Below are 26,360 nucleotides of genomic sequence, written 5' to 3' on the forward strand. Positions count from 1 at the left end.
AACCCCACCACATTTGATTCTTGATGAATCGGCAGTTCACCATGGTGGTTCTCTTCCAAGTCAAGACTCAGTGACTTAACTTCCTTCTATGCTGTGAACCTATCTCAGAATCCACTGCTTCTCATCCCGAAGGTGGGGTAGTGCTAGGGAGTAAGGAAGAATCATTGGATTTTCCTGACCATAACACGAAGTGGCACATTACTTTCTTGAATAATCTGTTAGGGAGAATCAGGCACACTGCTCTCTCATCCAAAATGCATGGGAAATTGAGAAAAATAGAGGAACTTGTAGTTAATACCATCTTTTCAGCAATCTTTTTGCCAGCACTTATCTGCCTTATATCATCTGCAAAACGATTATTGCTCCCTTAATTTTCTATTTTGAGTTTTTTCTTGAATGGGCGCCTGTCTGCCCAATCTGCATTAATTTGATCAGAAGAATCCATAAGCTATTTAATTCTGTAATCTGTAAAATCTTTGGTCTATGCAATGACATACGTGGTCATTTTCTATACCACATATCTAGCAAGGCAAAGTAAATTATTTGAATAATTGCAGTTAGCCTGTTCTATGAGACTTTAAAGTTGGTATTGCCTAATTTTCTTTTTCCCTTTTTAGGACTATCACTTATCATGCTGCTTCTCCTCCTTCTATCCTGTTCTAACAGATGGAACGGGACAAAGTTTACCCGACTTCTGAGATCTAAGAGACAGAGTGTGGTGTAATAACTACTTTGGTGGTCTAAATGAGGCATAATTCCCTCATCATAAACTGCATGGCAGTAACAGTACCCCCTTGATTTGTTCAAATTTTAAAGACTATAAAGAAATTTTAAAGCATATTAGGCTCCTAAAAAACATAGAAGTCACTTGATTTTTTAATCTTTTTTCTTAAAAGTAATGTAAATGCCTTGCTTGCCAATTATTGTGTCATGGTCTGGCCATTTTACTGAGATGTTTAAGAGAAAACTCTGCCTTTTCAAAGTAGAAATAATTATCAGCTGGCTAGATAATATGTGAGTGCATGCATAATTACTCATATAAAATGTTTAATGCTACCTTGCTGATTCATTCCCACAGATGAGATTGGTGCTTCTATTGATGATAAATAAGAGAAAAATTATTGAAAGAGATATTCTATGTTTTTCACCTTAGAATTGATGATTGGGGGCATATTTGTGTGAATAAATATAGCCTATGTTGCAATTAGGCAATATTAAAATAATTTTGTGCTTTTTGGACTCTAATTAGTGATCACACTGAAATAAAACTATTTTTTAGACTCAGATTTCTTTCTTTGATTTGCTTCTCATTCTTGGCTTGCAGCAGTGGTATTTTTGACGTGGAATTTCTGCTAATTTATTGTAGTCCTGGGGATCCGACCAGTTCCTCAGATGTCCTCTCATCCAATTAGATTCTTATCAACAAAGACAGAGATGGGAAGATGAAACAATCTAAGAATAACTCAAGGACTTATTTATGTTTAATAATATGCTTATAATATGCTTTGCAGAGAAGGAGATTAATTTTAAAGAAGGACACTACAAGTTCTTTTATTCACACAAAAGAAAGCGAGCTGATACTCAAAGTATGCTCATCATACTGAAATTTTTGAGCACAATACTAAAGAGACATATGCTTTTATAATTATACTGCTCTCTGGAAAATACACGTGATCAAAGTCATACCCATTGGCATTAGGGCTAAACACAATTTCTCCTACTCTCCTTATGATACCTGCTGGCCTAATCTCTCCCTTCTTTCCTGTGAAGAATCAGATCTTTCTACGTGCAGAGGTCCCTTCATTGGAAAAGAGATCTGATGAACTAAATCATACCCGGGTGTTACTAAGATTAACAGGGTATTATTCCATCATGGAATAAACTGCCTCCAAACTGATTGGGATCCTTTTAAATTTGGATGACGCACCTAGCTCTGCTCAGAGCTTATTCCTGACTCTGTGCTCAGGATTCACTCCTGACAGGGCTAGAGGAGCTATCCAGTGGTGTGAGGGCAAGCTCCTTACCTACTGTTCTATCTTTCTGGCCTGAGACTGAGTGACTTTAAAATACTTGGCGTGACTACAAGATTTGAAGACTGAGTATAGCAGAGCAATGTCCTAAATCATTAGGAGTTTGACCATGATGACTCTAAGGCACTGCTAACATTCGCTTCTATATTCTCTAACTCCTTTCTTTTTGCCTCCTCCTCATTGCCACTGTCAACCTCAGTCACTCTTATACATTCTTTGTTCCAGATAATGACAGTGGTCTTCTAATAAAACTACCGAGCTATAATAGGCAATTTATCAAATCCAATCTTCATGTTACTCTTAAAATGATCCACTATAGCTTTTCAGTTGCTCTTTATAAACTCTGTTAAACAAAGTGGTTTCTTTATAGTAGTCTTGAGTCTCAATCTATTCCTCTAATCTCCCCTTCCTTTTTTCCCACTCAAGAAACTCTTGACATTTCAGGATTCTTTAAACACATTAGGATATACTACATTCCTCTGACATTTATATGTTGTTCTTTTACTATGAAATGCTCTCCTCTAATCCTCTAAATTCCCTTTGATTACTTTCCATTCTTGCTTAAGATTCAAAAGTGTTGTTTCCCACAAGAATTCATTCTCAAGCAGCTCTCAAAACATATATACACCCACACCTTCTCTCACTCACACATACCCTACTTCTCTCCCACAATCACTCTCTCTCTCTCTCTCTCTCTGTGTCATACTTACTAATAAATTTGGATTAGGTGCTGTTCTCTCTTGGACTAGGTGTTGCTCTATGAGAATTGAATCCATTCTTGTCCCATTTGCACTCATGTTATGGATTGTGTGTGTGTGTGTGTCCTGAGTTTCAATATCCCTAGAACCACCCCCACGATATCCATACTGGATGATAAACTCAAAAATTTTTGATTATATGTAACTTATTATTTTCACCAAATACTACAGTTAATGATTCTTTGGGGGGAGGAGGGGGAGAGGAAAGTGATTTGAGGAAGGTACATCCAGCTGTATGCTTAACTTTCTCCTGGCTTTGAGCTCAGGGACAATATGCGGAGCTGGGTATTGAACCTGCATCGGGCCTGGGAAGTGTGGTAGTATAAGCCTTACCTTTACTATCTCTTCTGCCCTAAATAGTTCTTTTTGAAATAGGGTTGACCACTAGCAATTGTCATAGACTCTTACTATAGTTACTATTCTGATGTTATTACCTCCCATGTATTTTGATGATGGATTAAACTGAACTAAATTTAGGGGGGGCGGCATTTATGTCAATCTATTCTTCATTCTTTATAATGCATAGACTTATACTTGGAGTTGGATTCTAACAATGCCCACTACACAAGTTAAAGGGTATGTGAATGTGCACCATTTGTCTAAATTCTTCACTGCTCATGAATTGAGCTCTTCTATTTCCCCTTGTGTCTTTCCCCATTGGTTACATATAACAGACTTAGGGATTAGCATTTGACCTAAATTTGACCAATTATAGCAGCCCTGACCTTGGCTGTGTGGTGTGAGCCCCAGGTGAGTTCCTAATTTCAGGTGAGCCTGACTAAGTTCTTCTCTTGAGCAGTATCTTTTGCAATAAAGATAAAATGAGTTTTTCCTCTTGGATAGTTCACATAAAATTCAGAAACTAGAACTATTTAAAAGCAGTGACTTATTGTAAGAGAATAATATCACTGTTATCATGAGAATATATTCCTCATGAGTCACTCTAGAAACATAGTAGAAATAATGAATGGTCAAAGGCCATATTGAGAACTAGTCTACAAAATTAAGCTTACCAAGGAGTGGGCAGGGGATAATGAGAGGTGACCCTGAGACTCTGATGGAAGGGAAGTTAACACTACTTTTTGTTTTGTTCTGAGGAGTCACAGCCTTAGTGCTCAGAGCTCCTAGCTCAGAGCTCTAGGATCAATCCTGGTGGACTTGGGGAACCATATATGGTACCAGGGATCAAACCCGAGTTGTGTGCCTGCGATGCAAGCACCTTACCCACTGGATTATCTCTCTGACTGATAAGGATCTGTTGTTAGAAGGTTGTATACATAAAACCCTATTGTTAACAGTATTGTAAATCATGGTACTTCAACTTAAAAAATAAAATATGAAGGAAAAAAGAGTCACTGAAACAAGTATGAGATAATATCCCACAAGGGAGCCAAATTGTGTTAGTTTTTAATCAACCACATCAGGTAGACAAAGGTAAGATTGTAAACAAGACCTTCAGAAAAGTTTGATGGAACAATTATTTTGGAAGGTCAGGGTAGTCCCAAGATTTTACGAGTTCTGTGCAGATAAAAATGGACAAACCTGGCAAGTTCTTGAAGAGAAGAGATCAGTCACAAGTCTATCTCAGCAAAGAATGAGCACTTACACTAAGACTCCAGAGAGAGGATCATAGTTGGTTAGGCGGGTCAAGTCACAATATAAAGTCCATACCATTTGGCAGAATCATTTAGGAAAACACTAGGTTAGGTGGTATTGCACCCATTACCGTCTAAGTCTGTTACCTATGTCAGGCTTTTCCCTCTCCTTCACCTCCCTAAATCCCAAGAAAACCTTACTAAGGTTTGAAATGCCTTGATCTGCAGACTAGTCGCCATTCTGCCCAAGTCAGGAACTGTGTGAGCCTCAGAATCTGTTTGAAATTCTCCCTCCTGAGGTCTATGGGGAAAACAAGCAGATTCCAGTGAGGCTCTGGATTTTCAACAATCAATCCATTACATGTTCTCAGGATTTAAATCTCAACAAACGGAATCTCCTTAAAGTCGTGGCTTAGAAAATTTTTCTTTTTTTCCACTTGAACTCTGATAAGAAGGGACCAAAGGAAAAAGTAGAAAGCACTGTCTAAAGTAATCACCAGAAGCAAGTTAAGTTAATTAGCTCAGTGTGAAGTTTCAGCGAAGGTTCCTTCAAAAGGTGAACTGTGCCAAAGCATTATAAATGAGAGTATTATATCTAAGGTAATTGGGATATTTTTAAGTTTTGAAGGCAGAATACAGGGAAATCTGTATACAGTGATGATATTGATTTATAAATAGCTTATGATTGTGTGCCTCATATCTTTTTCATTTCAGCACATTTTTATAAATTGTATATGGTATAGCAAGAAAATTACCCACAAGAAAGGTATTCTAAACTACTGTCTTTTTAGCCTTTGCCAATTCAGTCAGTCATCAGGTTTCAGAGCTTCAATTTTCCAGACATACCAGGAATTTTTTTTCTCTCCTTGACTTTCCAGTGAGGTTCTGTTAATCTTTATGTGCCTGCATGTTAGGGGAACTGGCAGAGTGGAAAGACTCCGTAAACTCCTGTTGAATGTGCAGAAAAATGAGGACAAGGTCATACCCTATGACCCTATGACCAGCTGCTCTGGGGTAGAAATTAATGCCATGGAGTTCTGTTTAGCTAGAAAAATCTGTATTTTAACCTCTCAGAGGTTTTTGTTTTCTCAGAGGTTTCTGTTTTCTTCCTGTTAAAAAAAGACATTCCAGGTCAATAAAAAAGATATATACATCTATGAAGTATTAACCATTACTTCTCGCTTTCACTTATTACAATCATAAATTTCTAAGAAGCAACCCTCTTTAAGAGCCATTTCTTTCATTGGTTTCTTGTCTTTATTTCCCATGGCAGGAGAAAGTTGACTTACCAAACACTTTTTTTTTTATTTCTTTATTGAATCACTGTGGGAAAAGTTACAGAGCTTTTGGGTTTAGGTCTCAGTCATGTAAATATCAAACACATTTCCCTTTACCAGTACTTATTTTTAACCGCGAACCCCAATAGAACCCCACCCCCAATAGAACCCCACCTCCCACCCTTCCCAATTCCTGTGAGGCAGATGAGTTCTAGTTAATACTCTATCTACTTTGACTAGATACATTGTTTCAATAGAAGATGCACCATTATTGTTTAGAGTTTACGACGCCCCCCCCCCCCCCCCAATCAGACATGCTGAAACAGCGTTGTGAAATGATTTGCTTTCTACAGCTGGGTTTAAGAATAAAATGATGTCACGCGGCCAGGATAGCACCCGCGCGGTTCTGGATTTCTGCTATTTTACTTATTAACCCTGGAAGTATTTCTATTAAAAGTTAGATAGTTAAGAGATTGGTTTCTGTGCTCTGGAGTTGTGGCCGTGCCGGAGAGCCGCTTGTGGGGGGCAGCTGGTGACCTCGGTCAGGCGTGAAGGACAGACCAGATCTCCCCCCTTCCCATGAGGTCCCTGCCGCCCCCACCCCCGGCTCAAACGTGCTGTCCACAAGGCTCTCGTGCGGCCGCCATCTTTCTTTCCAGAGAGGCCAGGGCGAATGGGGCAACACCCTTTCCCCTCCTGGCAGGCATGCTGGCGCAGTTTAACACATAGTCCATTTGCTTTTCTGCTCCAAGCGGGTGGCATTCTGTGCTAAGTCCTTGTGCTTCCGGGGCCGTGGCCATACCAGAGAGCCGCTTGTGGGGGGCAGCTGGTGACCTCGGTCGGGGGTGAAGGACGGACCAGATCGCCCCCCTTCCCATGAGGTCCCTGCCGCCCCAACCCCTGGCTCAAACCTGCTGTCCACAAGGCTCCAGTGCGGCCGCCATCTTTCTTTCCAGAGCGACTTACCAAACACTTTAGGGCCAGGGGAACATCTCTGGTCAGGGATGCTTGCCATATACGTGCCTATGGTTGGTTTTTTTTGTTTGTTTCTTTTTTGTTTTTTTTTATGTATTTATTTTATTAGATCACTATGAGATAGACCTTTATAAAGCTGTTTATGATTAGGATTAAGTCATACAGTGTTTGAACACCCATCCTTCCACCAGAGTACATTTCCCCACACCCTAGCCTGCCTCTTTGGCAGTTGTTGTCTTCTTCTTCTTCTTCTTCTTCTTCTTCTTCTTCTTCTTCTTCTTCTTCTTCTTCTTCTTCTTCTTCTTCTTCTTCTTCTTCTTCTTCTTCTTCTTCTTTTCTTCTTCCCCTTCCCCTTCCCCTTCCCCTTCCCCTTCCCCTTCCCCTTCCCCTTCTCCTTCTCCTCCTCCTCCTCCTCCTCCCCCTCCTCCTCCTCCTCCTTCTTCTTCTTTTCTCTCTCTCTCCCCTTTTGGCCATTGTGGTTTGCAGTATAGATTCTGAAAGGGTATCACAAATATCCCTTTACCTACTTTTAGCACTCAGTTATTGTCCCGTGTACTCATTTCCAGCTATTATTGCCATACTTAGGGACCCAAGTTTGAATGCCAGCACCACATACCCTCCCACCTCAAACATCTGGGTATCGCCCTAGAGATTCTTGAGCACCATGTGGTGTGACCCTACTGACCTCAGAACTTCCCCAGGCCAGAGTTTTGAGTCCTCTGATCTCATTAGCTAAGTTCCAATGGTGTGTTCCCATGTCATCTAAGCATGTTTAGAAATTCCTCAAGTCAAAAAAATTAAAAAATTACAATTCGTTTATCATCACAAGCTTCGCTCCAGTCCTTGAAGGCAAGTTCCAAGCATTATTCAACTTTCTCTTACAGCACCCAGGATAGTGCTTGCACACAGTAGAGGCTCAATGCATAACCAAGAGTAAAGCAATGAATATTGCTAGCTAGTGACAGCAATTTGGAATTGCAGGTCTAAAGGAATAAGCACATGACAGGAAAACTAAGACAATTTTCTATGATTCAATATTATTTTTGTAAATAATACCATTAAATAGTTAAATGAATATCATTTGTGTGCATTCCACAGAAATGTTTTGTAAACTTTTATAACTGAATAGACTGGAGCAATAGCACAGTGGTAGGGCATTTGCCTTACAAGTGGCCAACATGGCCAACCCGAGTTCGATTCCTCCGCCCCTCTTGGAGAGCCCGGCAAGCTACCGAGAGTATCTCGCCGGTGCGGCAGAGCCTGACAAGATACCCATGATGTATTCTATATGCCAAACACAGTAACAACAAGTCTCATGATGGAGACGTTACTGGGCCCGCTTGAGCAAATCGATGAACAACGGGAGGACTGTGACCATGATAATACAACTGAATGGCTGCATTTAGACTGATGTGTAATCTCAAAGTTATATTGACAACTCATCAGAAAATAGCATTTGGAATGTTCATGGCATATATAATACATTAAGCAGCATAGCTCAGGGAATCTTATATTTTTATTTTTCTAAAAAGGAAATTTATCCATACTACATAGATAAATGTATGTGCATAAATGCATTTGTGCATACAAATACAAACTAAAACTTACTATTATTAATCTTGCTAATACTTTATTATTTCATGCATCTTTATTGAACTCACTTCAATTACATGTTCTGAAATTTGATCAGTGGAGATATGTGTGACCCAATCAATTCTCAAAAACCACTTTCTGTCTTCAATCAGTCCTTTATTCATCAATCAAATTATTTACCATTGAACTCCAATGATATGATAAAGTGATAGCATAACACATTCAAAACCATTCTTTTTTTTTTTGCTTTTTTGGGTCACAGCTGGAGATACTCAAGGGTTTATCCTAGTCCTACACTCAGGAATTATTCCTGGCAGTGCTCAGGGACCATATGAGATGTTGAGGATCGAATCCCAGGCAGCCCAAATGCCCTACCTGCTGTACTATCGCTCCAGCTCCTTGAAACCATTCTTTATTCTAATTTTGTATAATTCTATAGGCAACATAGAGCTACTTTTCTGGTCTCTCACTGAATCATTAAAAAAACATAATTCTAGATAAAATAGGACATAGATGATAGCAACTTAGTAGTGAAGTTGGATGCGGTCTCATGCTTTTTAGGTTCTAGTATGATTTTTTTGGAATCTTTCCATGGGATCTCAGAGTATATCCATTAAAGACTCATTGAAAATGTACTTTTACCTTTAAAAGTTCATGCATACTATGCACTAATCCTGATATAAGTGTTGTAATAGGTGAGAATAGATCAAAGAATGTTTTACAGTCACCAGGCATATACATTCAGAAACACAAAGTTTAAACATAATTTTAAAAGGCCGTTTCTCTCACATACAAAGTAAGTCCAAATATAGGAAATGTGGGGCTTCCATAGTATGTGCATGACACATTAGAACATACCCATTTAAGCCATACACTCGTGCTCAGAAAGCAGGATGGATGGGCTGGAGAGACAGTACAACAGGTAGGGCACTTGCCTTGCCCATGGCTGATCCTGATTTGATTCTCGGAATCCCATATTTATTGTCCACCAAGCACCACCAGGAGTGATTCCTGAGTGCAGAGCCAGAAGTAAGCCCTGAGCACCTCTCATGGTGTGACCCTTTTTGGGGGGAGGGGGCAAAGAGGGGTAACCCAAAAAGGAGAGAAAAGGGAAAAAGCTAGATAGGATATCAGATACAGAAGAGACAAAAAGTCCATTCTAGTCATCTTTTAAGAATGTTTCTTGAGAGGTAACAAAAACAAAGCAAATCAAAACAAAACAAACAACCCCCCCCCATATTGCAATTTACTTCCCAGAAGTTTATAACATAGAAAGAAGACTAGCTTTAAAATATCTAGAAGATGCTATGTTTATTTCAGGTAGCCTTGGAACCAATTAACCTTCAAAGAGTTATTAACAAGGAAATTATAGAGAACAGGCATACAGGTACACAGCTATCTACCATCAGGACATTTGGGTGCAATTAGAGGAAGAATATTTTCTGATTATACACTTAAGAAGGTAGATTTCCTCTGAAGGATTTTTTTCTTAAGAGAAGAAAGTAGGCTGCCTAAGTCTGAGAAATTCTGATATGGAGGAACCTCATTTCTAATGTTTTTATTCAGATGGTAACACAGAAATTAACCCCCAAAGAAAGAGGTCATAGTGAGTAAAGTTATTAGAAAGCAAAGCTAGAGTATTTTAAGTAGATGGAACAAAATGTCTTTGATATCTCTGAATATGAAAAGACTTTTTTGCAATATGATCTTCCTGAGATAAACATTTGTATGGGTTTTGTTTGTCTTATTAAGCATTTAACAAATGTTATGTAAAAATATTTAGTAGTAATTTATTTAATATTTTTGAAGTTATAGTGCTCTGGGATATGAGATTGGCTGAAGAAGCCCCATTTACTTCTGATGGTATAGAACTAAGTACTCAATATTGAGAAGCATAATTCATTGAGTTTTTCCCCTAATGTTCCCATCTCTAATGGTTTATTGAAGAAGCAGGAAGAAAAATGAATCAGTCTAAAATTAAGTCAGCAAGTGTTTCACTAAATATTATACCTTACACATTACCAGTAAGTTAAGAATAAAATACTGGTTTTCAAAGGTGTTGAACATAAAAATATTGCATTGCAATATGGTAATGCATTTACCAATAGAGTGACTTAAATATTCAGAAAAAAATTGTCCAATTTTATTCTTCTCTATATACAGGTTCCTTTCATCCCTCTGTTGGAATGATATTTTTTCCATTCTTTTCTTTCATCACCTATTATCATAAATAGGACTATTTTATAACCCCTTGAATAACAGACAAAAATGCTTTGCTTCATTTATACTTCATTTTTCATCATACTTGGAAGTGAATTCATTTTAAATTTAGCTTTTGAAATTATGGTCTTTTTAAAAAAATAATATGCCACTCTCTCACTTGGGTACTTCTTAAAAGCTTATAGAGAAATGAAAATTTTATCCTAATGGAAATATTCTGTAATTTTGCTTAAGCCTCACATGGATAAAATATATATCTAGGTTCATTTAAATTTTCATCTTTTATTGGAACTGATGCCATTAAACTATTGCATAGGACATGCATAAGTCTTTTCTATTACACAATTTTATAAAATGCTTTTGTAATATTTGTCTTGTCAAAGAAGATGGGGGGTGTTCTCCAGGTATTCTTTTCACATCGCTGTTCTCTCTCTAAGCATTATTGATAGTAAAATCATTTCAAGGAAACTGAGATTGTTCTGGTCTTAGTTTCAATCCCCAGCACCACCTGGTCACTGAGTATAGCCAAGGGTGGTCTGGTTACCCCCAAGCACTGCCAGTGTGACCCAAGTACCACTAGGTCTGGACAGTTTCTTATTACAGGCCATTAGCATTGAACTGTCAAGTCCAGTTATCTGAGTATCACTCTGAGTGACCACTGGACCCCCTCCTCAATTTTTTTGACTCTTTGGATCATACCTGGTGACACCCAGGGGTTACTTCTGATTCTGCACTCAGGAATTACTCCTAGAAGTGCTTGGGCAACCATAAAAGATGCTGGGGAATGAACCTGGGTCGGTCACATATAAGGCAACCACCCTCACACTGTACTATCATCCCGCCCCACCCCAGCCCAAATTTTGGGAAGACCTCACCCTCCAAAAACAAAACTAGAAATGGTGTCTTATATAAATGTTAGCTGAATTCTACTCACATTGTGGAGTACTACTCAATAAACAGGGGTGTCTTGAGAGCCAGGAGATCACTCATGCCTACCAGGTGGGAGGTCCTGAGTTTAGTCCCCAGCACTGGATGGCTCCTCAGGTCCTCTGGGGTGGCCCTGATGACACCCCCCCCAGCCAAGTACCAGTGCTGGCCTGAGCACCACAGCATCAGGTACTCCATCACTGGCCCACCATCACAAGCGGCACACCCACTTTCACCACCACTGTTGGGGGGACCCCCATTTAAGAAAAACAAAAAAAAATCTACTGATAATTTTAGTTTACTATGAATAAATAATTGTCTCTATAAAAAAGATTTTGATGTTGTGTTTACTTGTGATTCTATTTGACCTGTTCTCCTTACCTTCTGCTGTGATGACCTGTCTACCTGACTGTAGTCTTCACACACTTAAGTTTTGTGCTCACTGGGGCCACACACTTTGTACCTTGCTTAGACAATCTTGGTTATGTTTTATGGGATATCACACACCTTGCTATGCTCCCAGACACCCAAACAACAGTGCCTCAAGGATCCCAGGGCATATCAGTTGGTGCTGGGCAGCAAATCTGCAACTTCACCAACCGAGGCTTGCGAGGCAGGTGCTTTGCCATTCAGCTCTTTCTAGGTTGGAATAAAAGTTGGGGGTTATTGTAAGGGAAAATATGCAAACCAGGAAATGCATTATTTTCAAAAATACATTCTCTAAGTTTTTGTTGTTGTTTTCTATCATGCCAAATTTCCCAAATTAATAGAGAGCCTCGTTCGTTGGCTAAACCAGAGTATTTATATTCAGGAAAGAATTTGTTTTGTTTGTGCTTTTCTTTAATAGCATAGTAAATAATGCCATGAGTTGTAAACTTGGCTATGTCTTAAATAACTAATTTATAACTGCTAATGGGTATCAAAGGGTCAAGGACACCAAAATCAAGATTTAATCAAAAACCTCATTGAACACATTAGTTGCAACCTCATTATTGACCTCAAAAGCACGTACTTTTGTGGCAGCTGTCAATAAGGAAACAAAATGTGACTAATTTCCTTCTTTGTCTATTAAAATAAGGAATTAATTAATATAAATATATCCCAATTTTATAGCCTAGCAGCCTCCATAATACACACTTTATAAACTCTGTGTTGGATAATTGGACCATTGATTATTCCTGGAACATAAATTAAGCTCTCCAACTTAATCTTATTTAGACATGAAAATCATAAAATAAAGGAGATTTCTAAATTACTTTTCATTTTTTTATTTTAAATTATCTCTTATGGCAAATCCTTTATCTTGAAAATATTTGTTTGTTAATATATGCTAACAGATATTAGCTAGAATTATTGTGGCCATCATTTTACAATAGATACAAATATGAATCATTAAGCTGTACACCTGAAACTAATACAATGTCATATATCAACTATACTGCAATTACAAATAATATTTGTTAAATGTTAGACTCTGCCATTCCTTAATTACTAATAACACCCACATCCTACTGTCTCATTCTATTGTCATAAGTTGCTAATAAAGTCAAAATAGTATAGGAATATTTCAAAGGAGACTACTGGAATTCTTATTTCATTTAAGTGAGTGGGAGAGAATCTTAGTGACAAAACTTCTTCTATAGAGCATAAATGCATGTTTACAGATCCTTATCTTCAATTCTGAAATCCTCCAGCTTTGTAGAAAGTGAAAATTTTGCGTAATTCGGAGGATAAATTGCACCAGAAGAAAACAGGAGCTTTTTTTCTAGCCTCTATGTGACTCTACAGTGTAATTAGCCTACCTTTATTACAGACAAGCATACAGTTAATTCAGTATGCTAACTTTGCGGGTAGCATACAATATACAGTTCATGTTTGGCATTCCTCTTCCAAAATCCCCAAATCCCTGGATTTGGAGTAAACCAAGGGTTTGATAGAGAGTTTATGGGCCTTCCTTAGAAAGTACACAGTAGGTGCTCAGGTAGCATTGAAAATCAGAGTTCACGTACCTGGCAAGTTAGCTTGAACACAGAAAGTGGAATTTGGGAAGTAGCAGGTTGGTGCTATGCTAAAGTTTGTTTCATTGATAAGGAAATGCATAGTAGTCAAGGGGGTTGGGAAAGGGGAGTTGAGCAACGTTCCCAGAGTTACCTAGCTATAACTACAACCTAGGCTGTCTATTTCAGAAGTCATACTTTAATTTTGTTTCATTTTCTTTTTCCTCATTGGTAATTTCCCCCTCCTTTTTTTTTCTTTTAAAAGTGCTAGTCTAGTTTAGGTTATATGGCTACAGTAGTGTAAGTCTTCCATCATGAAAAGTACTAGGAGTTTAGATTTTGTTTGGAAAATCCAAACACTTGAAATTGCATAATACTGGGAACAAAATGAGAAATTCCAAAGAGAAAGGGATGGAGAAGTCATCACACAAAGGAAATTAGAATAACATGGAATTTTTCTACAAAAAACATCTAGAAGACATTATAAATGAGATCTTTGTATTTCCGAGATATAATTTCAGCTAAGAGCTCTCAACTTAGACTGTAGCACAAAGTTATATTCAGGCATGTAAGGTCTTGTAACACTTGTTTCCCTAAGCACTTTGTAAAGAAGCCATTCAGGATTGTGATTCAGTAAATGACAATTTTATGAGAAACAGCAATAATGGGATCTGGAAACCATCAGACTGGTCTAGAAAAAAATGACACTCTAGAGTGATTGTCTATTAAGTTGGCATTCAGGAAGATGGAAATGATCACAAGGACAAAATATAACTTCAAATGACTTACTATGATGGGTGGAAAAGTTGAGGTGCTTATGTATGTGATTTCTAAGAATTTGGTGGGGGATAGTAATTGGTATACAAAAAAATGGAAACTCATGGATATTTCTTTAAAATATGAGTGTTCTGGACAAGAACTGGGTGCTGAAAGTAGATGAAGGGACAAACATGATAACCTCAGTACCTGTATTGCTAACTATAACGTCAAAAAAGAAGAAGAGAAGGAAGAAAAATGCCTGCCATAGAGGCAGGCTGTGGTGGAGGAGGGGATGGAGGGGAAACTGGGAACATTGGTGGTGGGTGAGAAATGTGCACTGGTGAAGGGACAGGTCATGGAACATTGTGTGACCGAAACCCAGTAATGAACAACTTTGCAACTGTGTGTTTCACAGTGATAAACTTTTTTAAAAAGTATTAAGAGACATGAACTGAAAGGGAACCACAGTGCTTCGCTTGAATCAGCAGGAAGCAGTGACATAGTAACATGATGGTGGTCACTGACATAACCAAAGATAGTTTACTTGAAAATAAATTACATTTGCAAGTTCCTTTGGGAACTAAGAGATTAAAAAGTAAAACATTAATTTTGAAAAAGTAGGCTAATATATAATATTATTGAAAAATGTATTAAAATTCTAGCAAAAATTGCCAGAAAAATTAAAAAGAGTCAGCTCTGGAGAATATATAAATCAAAAATTGAAAATGTTCCTTGCTTTCCCATACTTGCAAGATATTCATGCATATGTTGAAAAATTGAGATATGAAGGTAGCTTTAGGTCTATAATCTTTGTCATGATGGTTATTTGTTAATACTTACCTTTTTATTATAATACATATTTACATATGTAAACATATACATACATAGGACATATATATGTATATGTGTGTGTGCATGTGTACATCCATACACACACGGACACACACACACACACACACACACATTTGGTTTTGATGCAAACCCAGTCTAGCTCAGGGATCATTCCTCATGGTGCTTGGAGACCACCTGTGATGTCAGGGATTTAAGCTGGGTATGCTGTGTGCAAGGCAATTCCTTATCCCTTGTACTATCTTTCCAAGCTATAATACTGTGGTTGGGTCACACCTTGTGGTGCTTAGAGCTCACTCCTGGCTTTGCGCTCAGGGATATGTCCTGTCAGGGCTCGGAGACCTTTTATGTGGTGCCAGAGATCAAACCCTATTTGGCCATATGCAAGGCAAATGACCTACCTGCTTGTACTATTGTGGGTACATCAATTCATTCATACCTCTCACCTTTGTAAATGATTGTGTACAATTCACTTTCTCTGGTGTGTTATGCTTTTTATAAAACATAGGGTATTTTGATAGTTTGCTGTTAGCAACAAACATGTTGATGTTCTCATTATTTCATTATATGTGTAAACTTTTGCTATAGTTTCTTAGGTCACATCATAAGAAATCATTCTGTGAGGTGAAAATTTACATTTCTGTAAATAATCTTCATTTTCCTTCCAAAATATTGAGAAAATACTCTTACGTATCATATTATCTACAATTAATAATAATGCTTATGTCTTCATGCATTTTTTCTTGTAGTAATTTGTTGCATAACATAAAAGTTTCTAAAGAAAAATATATCCATTACAGAAAATAGAGGTCTCATTTACATTTTTCCTGAGTTCAATCAGAACATTTATTTTCATAATTGTTCTCTGGCTAATTAAAATATAATTTGTGGGTGTTTGTTTTGTTAAAAAATCTTTTTTCTACTTAATGAAAAGTTTTCATCAAGAAAAAATGTTAAGCCTTAATACTTGAGCATTTTTCAAGTAAATTTTATTAAATACATATACTCTATGGATGATATATAAATTATTTGCTGTTCAAGAGTACAGCAGAATGTTTTTTTAATTATTATTTTAGAGAGCATAGCTTAAAAAAATTGTGCTCTACATAAATATATGAATTTTTAAACCAGAGTCTAAGTGATGGATTAATTCTGCTGGAAGAGGGGGAATTCCCTAAAGACATATTTTTTTCCCATCCACTAAAATGCACAAGACTATTTACTTGACCAATTTGGAGAGTTATCTTTTTCTGATATTACCTTAAAAACAATTATCCTGGAACACTTATCTTCTCTCTAGTCATGGAGTTGTATTTAAAAGGCTTAAGAATCCTTCTGTGCCATTTTAATAAAGTTACTTCTATTGTTTCTTCACAGGGGCACAGCAATTGCTGGCATCGTGTTTGGAATTGTGTTCATCATGGGAGTCATTGCTGGAATTGCCATCTGTATCTGCATGTGCATGAAGAACAACCGGGGGACTCGGGTGGGCGTCATCAGGACTACCCACATCAACGCTATCTCCTCATACCCTGGTAAGCATGAGGGCTGACTCCTGATTGGCTAAGTTATACTCTCTTTGGAGAGAGGTAATAGTAAAGATTCTCTCTGGAATAATCTCCACATCTTGAAGGCATGTCTTTGCTAATGTGGATCAAAGCTCATCTGAGTGAAAATTTAAGTAATAATTCCACCTCAGATGGGAAGATATTCATATTTTCAGTAGTTGTCTCATGGGTTTCAGTGTCACCTGAGTAGTAACTCATAGTTGTTACTCAACCAGAGGAATAAGAAATAGACAACTCAAACCTGTTATATCTCTCTGTCACTAAATTCTGACAAATTATTCTAGAAAAAAAATCCGTATCTGCCAAATGAGGACTGATCAATATTATATCAAGATGAACATTGTAGACAATTTAGGTAGTTTCTCTTTAAGTATATAAAATAGTTTTAATATAGTATGAAAATTCTCAACATATAGGGAAGAAATTTAATAATACCTTACAAACACTTTAGAATTTGCTAAAAGTTTTCCCTGTATACTGAACACTTATGACTCTGATAATAAAATATCATATCTCTCATGAGATGATTTCAACAATGCTTTCTTTTTCTTGAATTTCAGATTAGGTTGGCCCCTCTGCCTATTGGGCACCTCCAATTGGATGCCTATTACACAGCTCAAATGTAACATGTCTAAAGCTACATATACCCCTGATTCGTCCTTCAAATCTGCTTCCATTCATATCTCAATTGGCAGCATTTCTAACTTTCCTACAACTCAGGTGAAAATCCTTGGAGACATTCTTGACAACTCTTTCCCTCAAATCTGATCCAGTCCAGCAGGAAAATGCTTCAGTTCCATCTTCCAGACATACATAGTTTCAGAGTTGCCACATCCCCTTTCCTGAGGAGATCCGCCACCAACGCTCACCTCCATTCCTTGGTTATAGTCCTCGGTGTTGCTCCAGCTCCCACTCTTGACTCTCTGAGATCAATTTATTTTCACATAACATTTTATTCTATTTTTTAAATTTTACTTTTAATTTTAATGAATCACCATGAGATACAGTTACAGACTCACAAACTTGCATGATGACATTTTGGTCACACAATGTTCGAATCAACCCATCCCTCTACCCATTCCCATTCTCCATCACCAATATTTTTCCAGTATCCCTCACTCCATCCCCCACCCCTACCCCCGCCTCCGTGACAGGCACATTCCCTTTCACTCTTTCTCTCTTTCTGGATGTTATGGTTCGCAATACAGGTACTAAACAGTCATCATGTTTGGTCCGTAGTCTACTTTCAGCATGCATCTACCATCCCATCCAAGATCTACTCTTAATGTTACCACCAAATTGAACCGTTTAAGATAGATACTATATTTTACCTTTTTCTCTGCTCAAAATATCAAATGGCTCCCCATTTCTGCCAGAAGAGTCAAAGCCAAATGGTTCATCATTTTAGCCAAAGTCAAAGGCAATTTTTTTGTAACTGAGGCCTGAAAGACTATGTTTGAGTTTCTCTGATTTCCTATCTCCTTGCTCTTGCTACTCTGCCTCCTGTCATATTTCCTTTGCTCATCGCTGGACACATAGGAATATGCCTATCTAAAGAACTTATTCATTTAATTCAAATCCTTGATCAGAATCAGTGTCGACCCTTGCCTTGATTGCCTTATTTAAGATTTTACTGACTCTATGCCCATAGTATCATATTGTTCTCACTCCATTTATTTTTTGTATATTGCTTTAATCTTCTAAAATTCAAATACAGTTTACCTAAGCATTGCTAAAATTGCTATTTTCTTCCTAGAACATTAGCTTCATAAGGCAGTTATTATTGTTTATTTGTTCACCACTCAATTCTAGGTAAATAAAATCAGGACTGACACATAACAGGTGGTCAGCAAACATGACCCAAGGTATCATAACTCGATTCATAACAAGATCTGATTGAGTTATAAATCAGTGTCTAGAGATTTACCTTAGATTGCTCTCTGGAATGTGTTGCTGTTCCTCACTACAAAAGCAGTTCAAAACTTAGACTCTTGCCAACTTTTTAAGAATACTATCAGGGTTTGCCAAAAGATATTATACTGAGGTATAAGGGAAAAAAATTGTACATTAATTTTAGTTATTCCTAATCCTGTTTTTCACCTGCTCAAATCATAACTCCAGAGAAAAGTAAGAGATTCACATGAAACAGTTGGGGAGAAGGCAGAGAGAACTCTCTAGCTAATAATCCAGGAACTTGAGTTTGATGAGAAGAAGTTTTATTAAAATTATTTTTTCATATTTTATATTGTATTTTCTTTAATCAGGGGTTCCTTGGGGACCCCAGCCCTGATCAGCGCTATTGTCCACCTGGCATGAGAACGTCACAGTTCTCCAGAGGTGAAGGCACACACTGCAGCAGAAGAGACTTGAGTCCATCAACGTGAGGAACCCTTAGGGGCCACTCTGCACAGCTCTGCATGTTCCAGACAAGGCTGTCAGAAAATTTTAACAGTACCTTTAAACTGCGAAAATTAAGCCTTCCAACTACAATAATGACAATGAAAATAATAAACATTTCATTTTTTTCCTCCAAAGTCTAAATAAAATTAGGATACAAGTTCCAAAGCATCATTATGTTAATGTGAGATCCTGCCTTTTCCTAAGTTTGAAGTTTCCATTTAATGCATGGGAACACATTTTAATACTTTGTAGTGACATCGTTCATGCTGATGGATCATAGTAGCACTGTTGTTTTTTCCATAAATTCATCGTTCTGGGAATTGAATAATGCAAGAAACGTAATGGACCTTATGGTGGAAGCATTTTTACTGCAAAAAGACTAGGTCTTGGAGGACATAATGTGCTTGATTACTTCTCACTTCCTTCTCAAAGTCACTAATTAAGCTTTTACTTAAAGGATCAGGAAATAACAGAAGAGTATTGAATGCCATTCAAACTCTTTCATCTGTGGAAATTTAAGATGTTTCTACCGATAGCAATTCATTAACCCTGTGATAATTGAAATAACAATCCAATTTAGTGTATAGTCAGAAAGACCCATAAAAGTGAGATAATACTTGAGCCAAGGTTACCTTATAAAAGTACTCAGTTGGGGGAAGAATGTATAGAGGAAGAGAGGACCCTCTGGTGAGCATCATTCCTCTGCTCTGAAAAGAAAAGTACCAAGAATAAGTGGCCATATCAGACCCTTGATGACAGTGACCTTGCAAAAAAAGATTTTCATTCTTGCCACTATGAAGCGCCTTTTTTCATTTCAAGCATAAGCTCAGATAGAGAAGAGAGCACCAAATGAAGGGTGTTGTGAGGACCCTCCCAGGGTGGGAGAAGCATGCTAAAAGTAGTCTATAGACCAAACATGATTGCCACTCAATGCCTCTCTTGCAAAACACAGTACCCAAAAGAAGAGAGAGAGAACAAGGGGGAATACCCTGCCACAGAGGCAGGATGGGACGGGGGGGATGGGGGGTGGGAGGGGATGCTGGGACCCGTGGTGATGGATGACGGGCACTGGTGGAGGGATGGGCACTTGATCATTGTATAACTGAAACCCAAGCACAAAATTTGTAAGCTTATAACTGTACCTCATGGTGTTTCACTAATAAAAAAAGAAAAAAAATAGTCTTTTACAGAAATTTAAAAAAAAAATCATCAGTGAAGATTAGTGCATATCTAGGGACTGGAAAGATAGCCCAGAGCTTAAGGTTCCTGCCTTGGACTGTGACCAATGTGGGTTAAATCCATGGCACCACATATGGTTCCCAAAGACCCTCTAAAACTGATCCCTGTATACAAAGCCAACAATAAGCCCTGGGTACCACTGGGTGTGCTTCCTCTCCCAAAAAATAGTAAATTGCATTTATATGGTTTCTGTGTGTAGTTCAGTAGCAGAGCATAAACTGCACATGTGTGAGAATTGTTGGTCAAATCTTACATTTCAGCTACCTTCTAGAACTTCATCATAAACAAAGGAAAGTACAGACTTTAATCTTTTTTAAAAGAACAAGTTTGGGAGATCCAGAGTGATAGTACAGTGGATAAGGTCTTTCCCTGCACATGGCTGGCCTGCGTTTGATCTCCCGGGGCTCCATGTGGCTTCCTGGGCAAGCCAGAAGTTATCCTTGAACACAAAGGGAAGTAAGCCCTAAAAGCAATGCTGGATGTGGCTCAGAAACAAAATAAACAAAACACAGGTTTGAGACCTAGATATAGCTTAGCAGTAGATCATTTGTCGTGTGTGTAGGATCAATCCCTGGCACCACAAAAAAAAAAAATGACAGCAATGAAAAAAAACAAAACAACAAATCAAAACACTAGGTTTGGGTGATGTGTACCTGTAAGAAAATAATAGAAAACAAACAAACAAAAGAAGATAGCCAAAAGTTTGGTAATGCCTTGATAAAAGTCAGAAGCCAGTGAAAGAAAAATCAAGGATTTACATGGTAATTACAAAAATTTGAAATTTTTGACTCATCTATAGACTCAACTCAAATATAGACTCAACTTGCATTGTTGAGTCTTGTGATCATAGATTAGATAAGTAGACAATAGAGAAAGAGCATTCTTTGAGAAGAATGCAAAGTATACATGTAAAAGGAAGCTGTGAATTTAGAAAAATTGTCATTTTTAAATCACTGTAAAATTTTAATAAATCAACCTAAAACAAGAATCATCAATTGTTGATAAATCTAGAGGTTTAAGTTGCCAAGGGCAGGAAATTTAATGGTATGAGTATACTTTAGATTTCTTATTAGTTATAAATAGAAAAGCAGTACTTGCTCAACAGAGAAGCCAGAAAACAGTATTATTTGGCAATCACAATTATCATCAAAGAGAGGTAGATGGACATCTTAGACCTTACATGTTTTATAGCTTTCTGTGTAGTGTTCTGTCTAGGATTTATATTCTGAGTCTTAGCATAAAATATATTCAGTAAACCTTGTAGCATTTAAAATCTCTTGGAAAGGGACTAGAGAATACAGTGGGTGAGGCATTTGCCTCGCATAGGGATAACCTGGGTTCAGTCCTCAGCATCCCATATGGTCCTCCACTCCCTGAATACTGCTGCCAAGTATGTCCCCCAAAACATATATATATATAATTTTTAATATCTTAGAAATATTTCACTAAAAATTAAAAGTCCATTTTCATCATTTTATTGACAGGGAGTAACCTTGTTAATATACAAATTTAGGCAGACTCATGTTCTCATCAAAGAATTTAGTGATAAGGCTGATGTGTTATGATCGTGCTTTTTTTTGTTTATAAGAATAAAATCTTACACTGAGAGTTGGGATAGTATTCATAGTTAAAGAAAAAAAAGCATAAAGCAGTAATCTCAGAAAATGGAGAGGAAAAAAATAAGAAAATGGAGGGGTTATTAAATGTTCAACAAAATTCATAGTCTTCAAACAATCCTAGGAACATCCACATTAAAGATGACTATTATTTTAAATCAGATTATTCAATATGACTATACATTTTCCTCTAGCCAAATTAAGTTTCTAGATGCAGATCTTGGGTAGTCAAAGTGTTGGATTTAATCAGACTTGGAGTTTTGTCAGACAATGAGAGAAGAAAATAGATATACAAGAGTAATTTTAGTTATTATCACAAACCCGGCAACCCCTCTCGGAGAGCCCGGCAAGCTACCGAGAGTATTCGATATGCCAGACACAGTAACAACAAAGTCTCCAATGGAGACGTTACTGGGCCCGCTCGAGCAAAATCGACAATCAACGGGAGGGCCTTTACCTTACCTTTTACCTATCACAAACTAAACTGAAAATAAAAGAAGGAAAGAGTTACATTCATTTAAATTAAGTTCCTTAAATCTGACCAAAATAAAATGATATGAGGTCCATGTCATGATAGAATGGTTATTCTACAAGATAAGGGGAAGAGTCAAATTTATAAAATGTTATCAAACAGGGTGAGAAGGAAAAAGTGTCTGGGTTAGAGTCACACGTGCTTTAAAAATGTTAAAGAAGACAATTCAGGGGATATAAACTTTAACACTTTATGAAGTGGAAAGTGTCAATACAAAGATGGTAAAATAGGGTAGAAGACAGGAAACTCTGATAAAATACAGTAAGAAGATTACGAGAAAATAGAAAATGCCTCATTGACTGGAGCTGTACAACCCCCTTGTTCAGATTGATAAGCGATACGGAAATCAGGAGAAAGCCCAGTGTTGATTGGACAGCATTTGGCATTTATGGGAACATAATTACAGATCATTGATGTAGTATCCCAGAGCAACAATTCCACCTTTTCTCTAGAAATCTGTTCAAATGCATGGATATTGAAATCACTGATGAATAGTGGAAGTCATGATGGAAAGAGAGCTGACCAGATGCTGCATTATCATTGAATTAGTTTGGGGTGCAACAGATAGTACTTTCCATCCAGGAATCACAGATACCATTCTGTGGAGGAGTAGAAGGTAGTATGATCCCAGAGCAAAAGTTACAAAAAAGCTCAGAGTTTTAAAGAAGGAGAACAAGCAGTAGTTTGAAGAATGATTCGGGGAATCAAGTACCACCCAGAGCAGCATCTCCTGGACCCCTAGAGCATGGCTAGGATGTGGGAGTAAAAGGAAATTCCTAATTTCCTATTTCTGTAGAGGAAGATGTCCTGTCACACACATACACATATTTTAATTACAATGTAAGTGTGATATGAATGCTCATCACATAGCAGGCAGACATTCAAAATTCCAAAAACCCTTCAACTTTCCCTGTTAGAAAATATTTCTCAACCAAACTTAATTCTAGGGGAAGGTGGACACTATCAGAAAAGAACTTGCTTCTAATGTGAACTAGAGTCAAGAGGTCAGTAGATGAAAAGGTGAGAACTCAAGGAATTTCTGACTACAGATGTGGTGTTCTACTGAACATGTTAAAGGAAAAAGGAAAAGATGGGAAATTTATCAGTTAAGCTTTCTGGGGTTATAGGTCTGCAACGAAGTATGTTCTAAAAGGTTGACCTCATGGTAACAATTAATTTATTATAAATGGACTTATACTGATGTTACCAGAAGTGAAATGAAATGATCATTTCTAAGAATATCATCCATTAGGGACATGACAGTTTTGATTATTGGTTAAGAGAAATGGTTGGGATGCATTTGTGTGATAGGGCTTGGGACAGTAGAGTTCATGTTTTGTAATTCAGTGGACTTTGAGTGGGGTTCAGATAAATGGTGAGTAACAGGGTTGGAAGGAGGATGGAGGTTTGTGCCTAACAAGAATATTAGAAGTTGTCTTTTAAAATACTATGAGTAAGGGAGGTGAAAGAGATAAACTGAGTCATACTGAATGTGTCTTTAAGAGTTTATCTCAACAAAAATTGATTACAGTTAAGCAGCACCAAATTAGAAGTTAGGATTGCTTATAGGCTGAGACTTATGCCTGAAAATACAAGAATTGGGGCAGTAAAGCGTCCTAAATCTCAGGTCTGCTATTTAATTAGTAGGTAATAATCATAATGCAATATATCGGTTCATCAAAGCAACATGTTATAATCCTTAAACTTACATCATACTGTGTGTCAATTAAATCTCAATATAAATAACATTTAAAACATGAATTTGGGGCTGGAGAGATAGTCTAGCACCTGGATTAATCCATCACTACTGTGATCCCCTGAGCCTTCCAGTTCTTATCCCTGAGTCACAGCCAGGAGCAAGTACTGAGCACAGCCAGGCATGACCCAGAACCAAAACCAAAAAAGTAAAATCAATTTTATGTGATTTACTTGTCCTCTCAGATGCAAAAATCATTTAAAATCAATAATTAAAATAAGACGGTTTTGTTACATTAATATGCTTTGGTCAAAGAAATTGAAAAAACAATGAGAAAAATTATAAATGCTTATAAATAACAAAATGATGTGAAATATGAGGTTTAAGAGACAATATGGGGAACTAGGTAAATATTACAGTAGCTAAGTCACTTGCTTTGCATACTGCTGACACCGATTTAATCCCTGGCACTACATATAGTCCCCCAAACCTGCCAGGAGTAAGTTTTGAGCACAGCTTGATATGGAATAAAAATCAAAAATAATAATAGTGAGAGAGAATTTAAAGATAATTTGGACCAGCCAAAATTAGAAACTCAGATGAATTTTCATGCAAAAAATTAATCATTGCATTTAAGAAAGCATTGACATATAATTTATAGAAAAATAAACACTGTAAAAATAGATTATGCACATAATACCAAAAAAATAAGCAAACTATTAAATATCTTGTAGATGTTTTAAACTTTACATATATCAAATAAGTAAAAAGAATAAAATACACACTTAAAATTATTTTAGAAAGATGGAGAATTTATAAAATTCTATACTTACTATTCTTAATTGTTACTTAATATCAGTTCTGGGTTGGAGCAATAGCACAGCGGTAGGGCGTTTGCCTTGCACGCAGCCAACATGTCCAACCCGAGTTCGATTTCTCCGCCCCTCTCGGAGAGCCCCGCAAGCTACTGAGACTATTGAGCCCGCATAGCAAAGCCTGGCAAGCTCCCAGTGACGTATTTGATATGCCAAACACAGCAACATCAAGTCTCACGATGGAGACGTTACTGGGCCCGCTCGAGCAAATCGATGAACAACGGGAGGACTGTGACTGTGAATATCAGTTCTAATTATTCTTGCTGTTCATAATTTTTTTTAAAAAACATGCTTTATTTTATTTTATTTTTGCTTTTTGGGTCACATCTAGAGATACACAGGGGTTCCTCCTGGCTCTGCACTCAGAAATTACTTCTGGCAGGGCTCAGAGGACCATATAGGATGCTGGAAATTAAACCCAGGTCTGCCCAATGCAAGGCAAACACCCTACCCACTGTGTTATCGCTCTAGCCCACACTGTTCATAAATTTTTAGGCGGAAATGTTAAAAATCATTCCATATAAAACATGAAATAGTAAATGAAATGTGTATGTTAGGCAATTCAGAGAATTTTATTCTAGGAAAATGATTCACATGATTAAAATTTTACATTTAATATATATTTAATCACTCAACTTGTATAGTAATAAAAATAAATTTTTAATCTCAAAATAAGAAAATATTAAGAGACTGTTATGTAAATATCAATAGTTATAAGGAACATGTAGCAGTATAAAAAAGACAAAATACTAAATGAATAAGAAAATGCCATTATGTGACACCAAGCATATAAAATATACATGTGGTTAGAAAGCAAAAATTGAAGGTATTTGTTAAATTGTTGTGGAAATATTATAGAATATTTTCCTCTTCTTTTCATATCTGATAAAATAATATTTTGTAGGTCTTTTTACTCACTTTTTGCATTTTTATTGAAATATAATTGATATACGACATCGCCACAGAAGCACGATGTAATGATTATATAACAAAATGATCACAATAAGTGTATCATTCCTCCTCGTATTGCAATATTTTCTGGTAACAAAAAATTTTAAGATTTACTCTTGCACTAACTTTCATACATACAGTTAACGCTATTATTACTAGTTAACAATATTGTTAACCATTGTCACCATGCCCTACTTCTCCTCCCCTGGATTTATCATACAACTGGAAGTTGGTACTTTTTAACTTCCTTTACCTATTTGGCCTGCCCGCCCCAAATTCTGACAGTCATCAGTTTGCTCTCTGTATCTGTGAGCATGCCTGTTTTGTTTTATTTTAAGATCCTACATATAAGTGAGATCATATGGCATTTGTCTTTCTAACAATTCACTTGGTATGAACCCATAGACCCATCAATATTGTCACAGATACCAGAATATTATTCTTTTAAATGATGAATAGTCTTCCCGTGTGTAGGTATACCACATTTCCTTGATTCATTCATC

The 26,360-nt window shown here is 37.1% G+C and overlaps 1 protein-coding gene across 2 annotated transcripts in view; it reads left to right on the forward strand.

Annotated features, from left to right (window-relative positions):
* The window catches only part of CYYR1 (cysteine and tyrosine rich 1), a 117,808-nt gene that overhangs the window by 85,910 nt on the left and 5,538 nt on the right, over positions 1-26,360 (forward strand). For both annotated transcript variants that reach the window (XM_056109285.1, XM_056109286.1), the window contains exon 3: positions 16,358-16,515. In XM_056109285.1, coding sequence (XP_055965260.1) covers positions 16,358-16,515 — 158 coding nt within the window. The remainder of the gene's footprint in view (positions 1-16,357; positions 16,516-26,360) is intronic.

The sequence above is a fragment of the Sorex fumeus genome, unplaced genomic scaffold (genome assembly GCF_029834395.1).
Source record: "Sorex fumeus unplaced genomic scaffold, SorFum_2.1 ptg000265l, whole genome shotgun sequence".
Classification (NCBI taxonomy): domain Eukaryota; kingdom Metazoa; phylum Chordata; class Mammalia; order Eulipotyphla; family Soricidae; genus Sorex; species Sorex fumeus.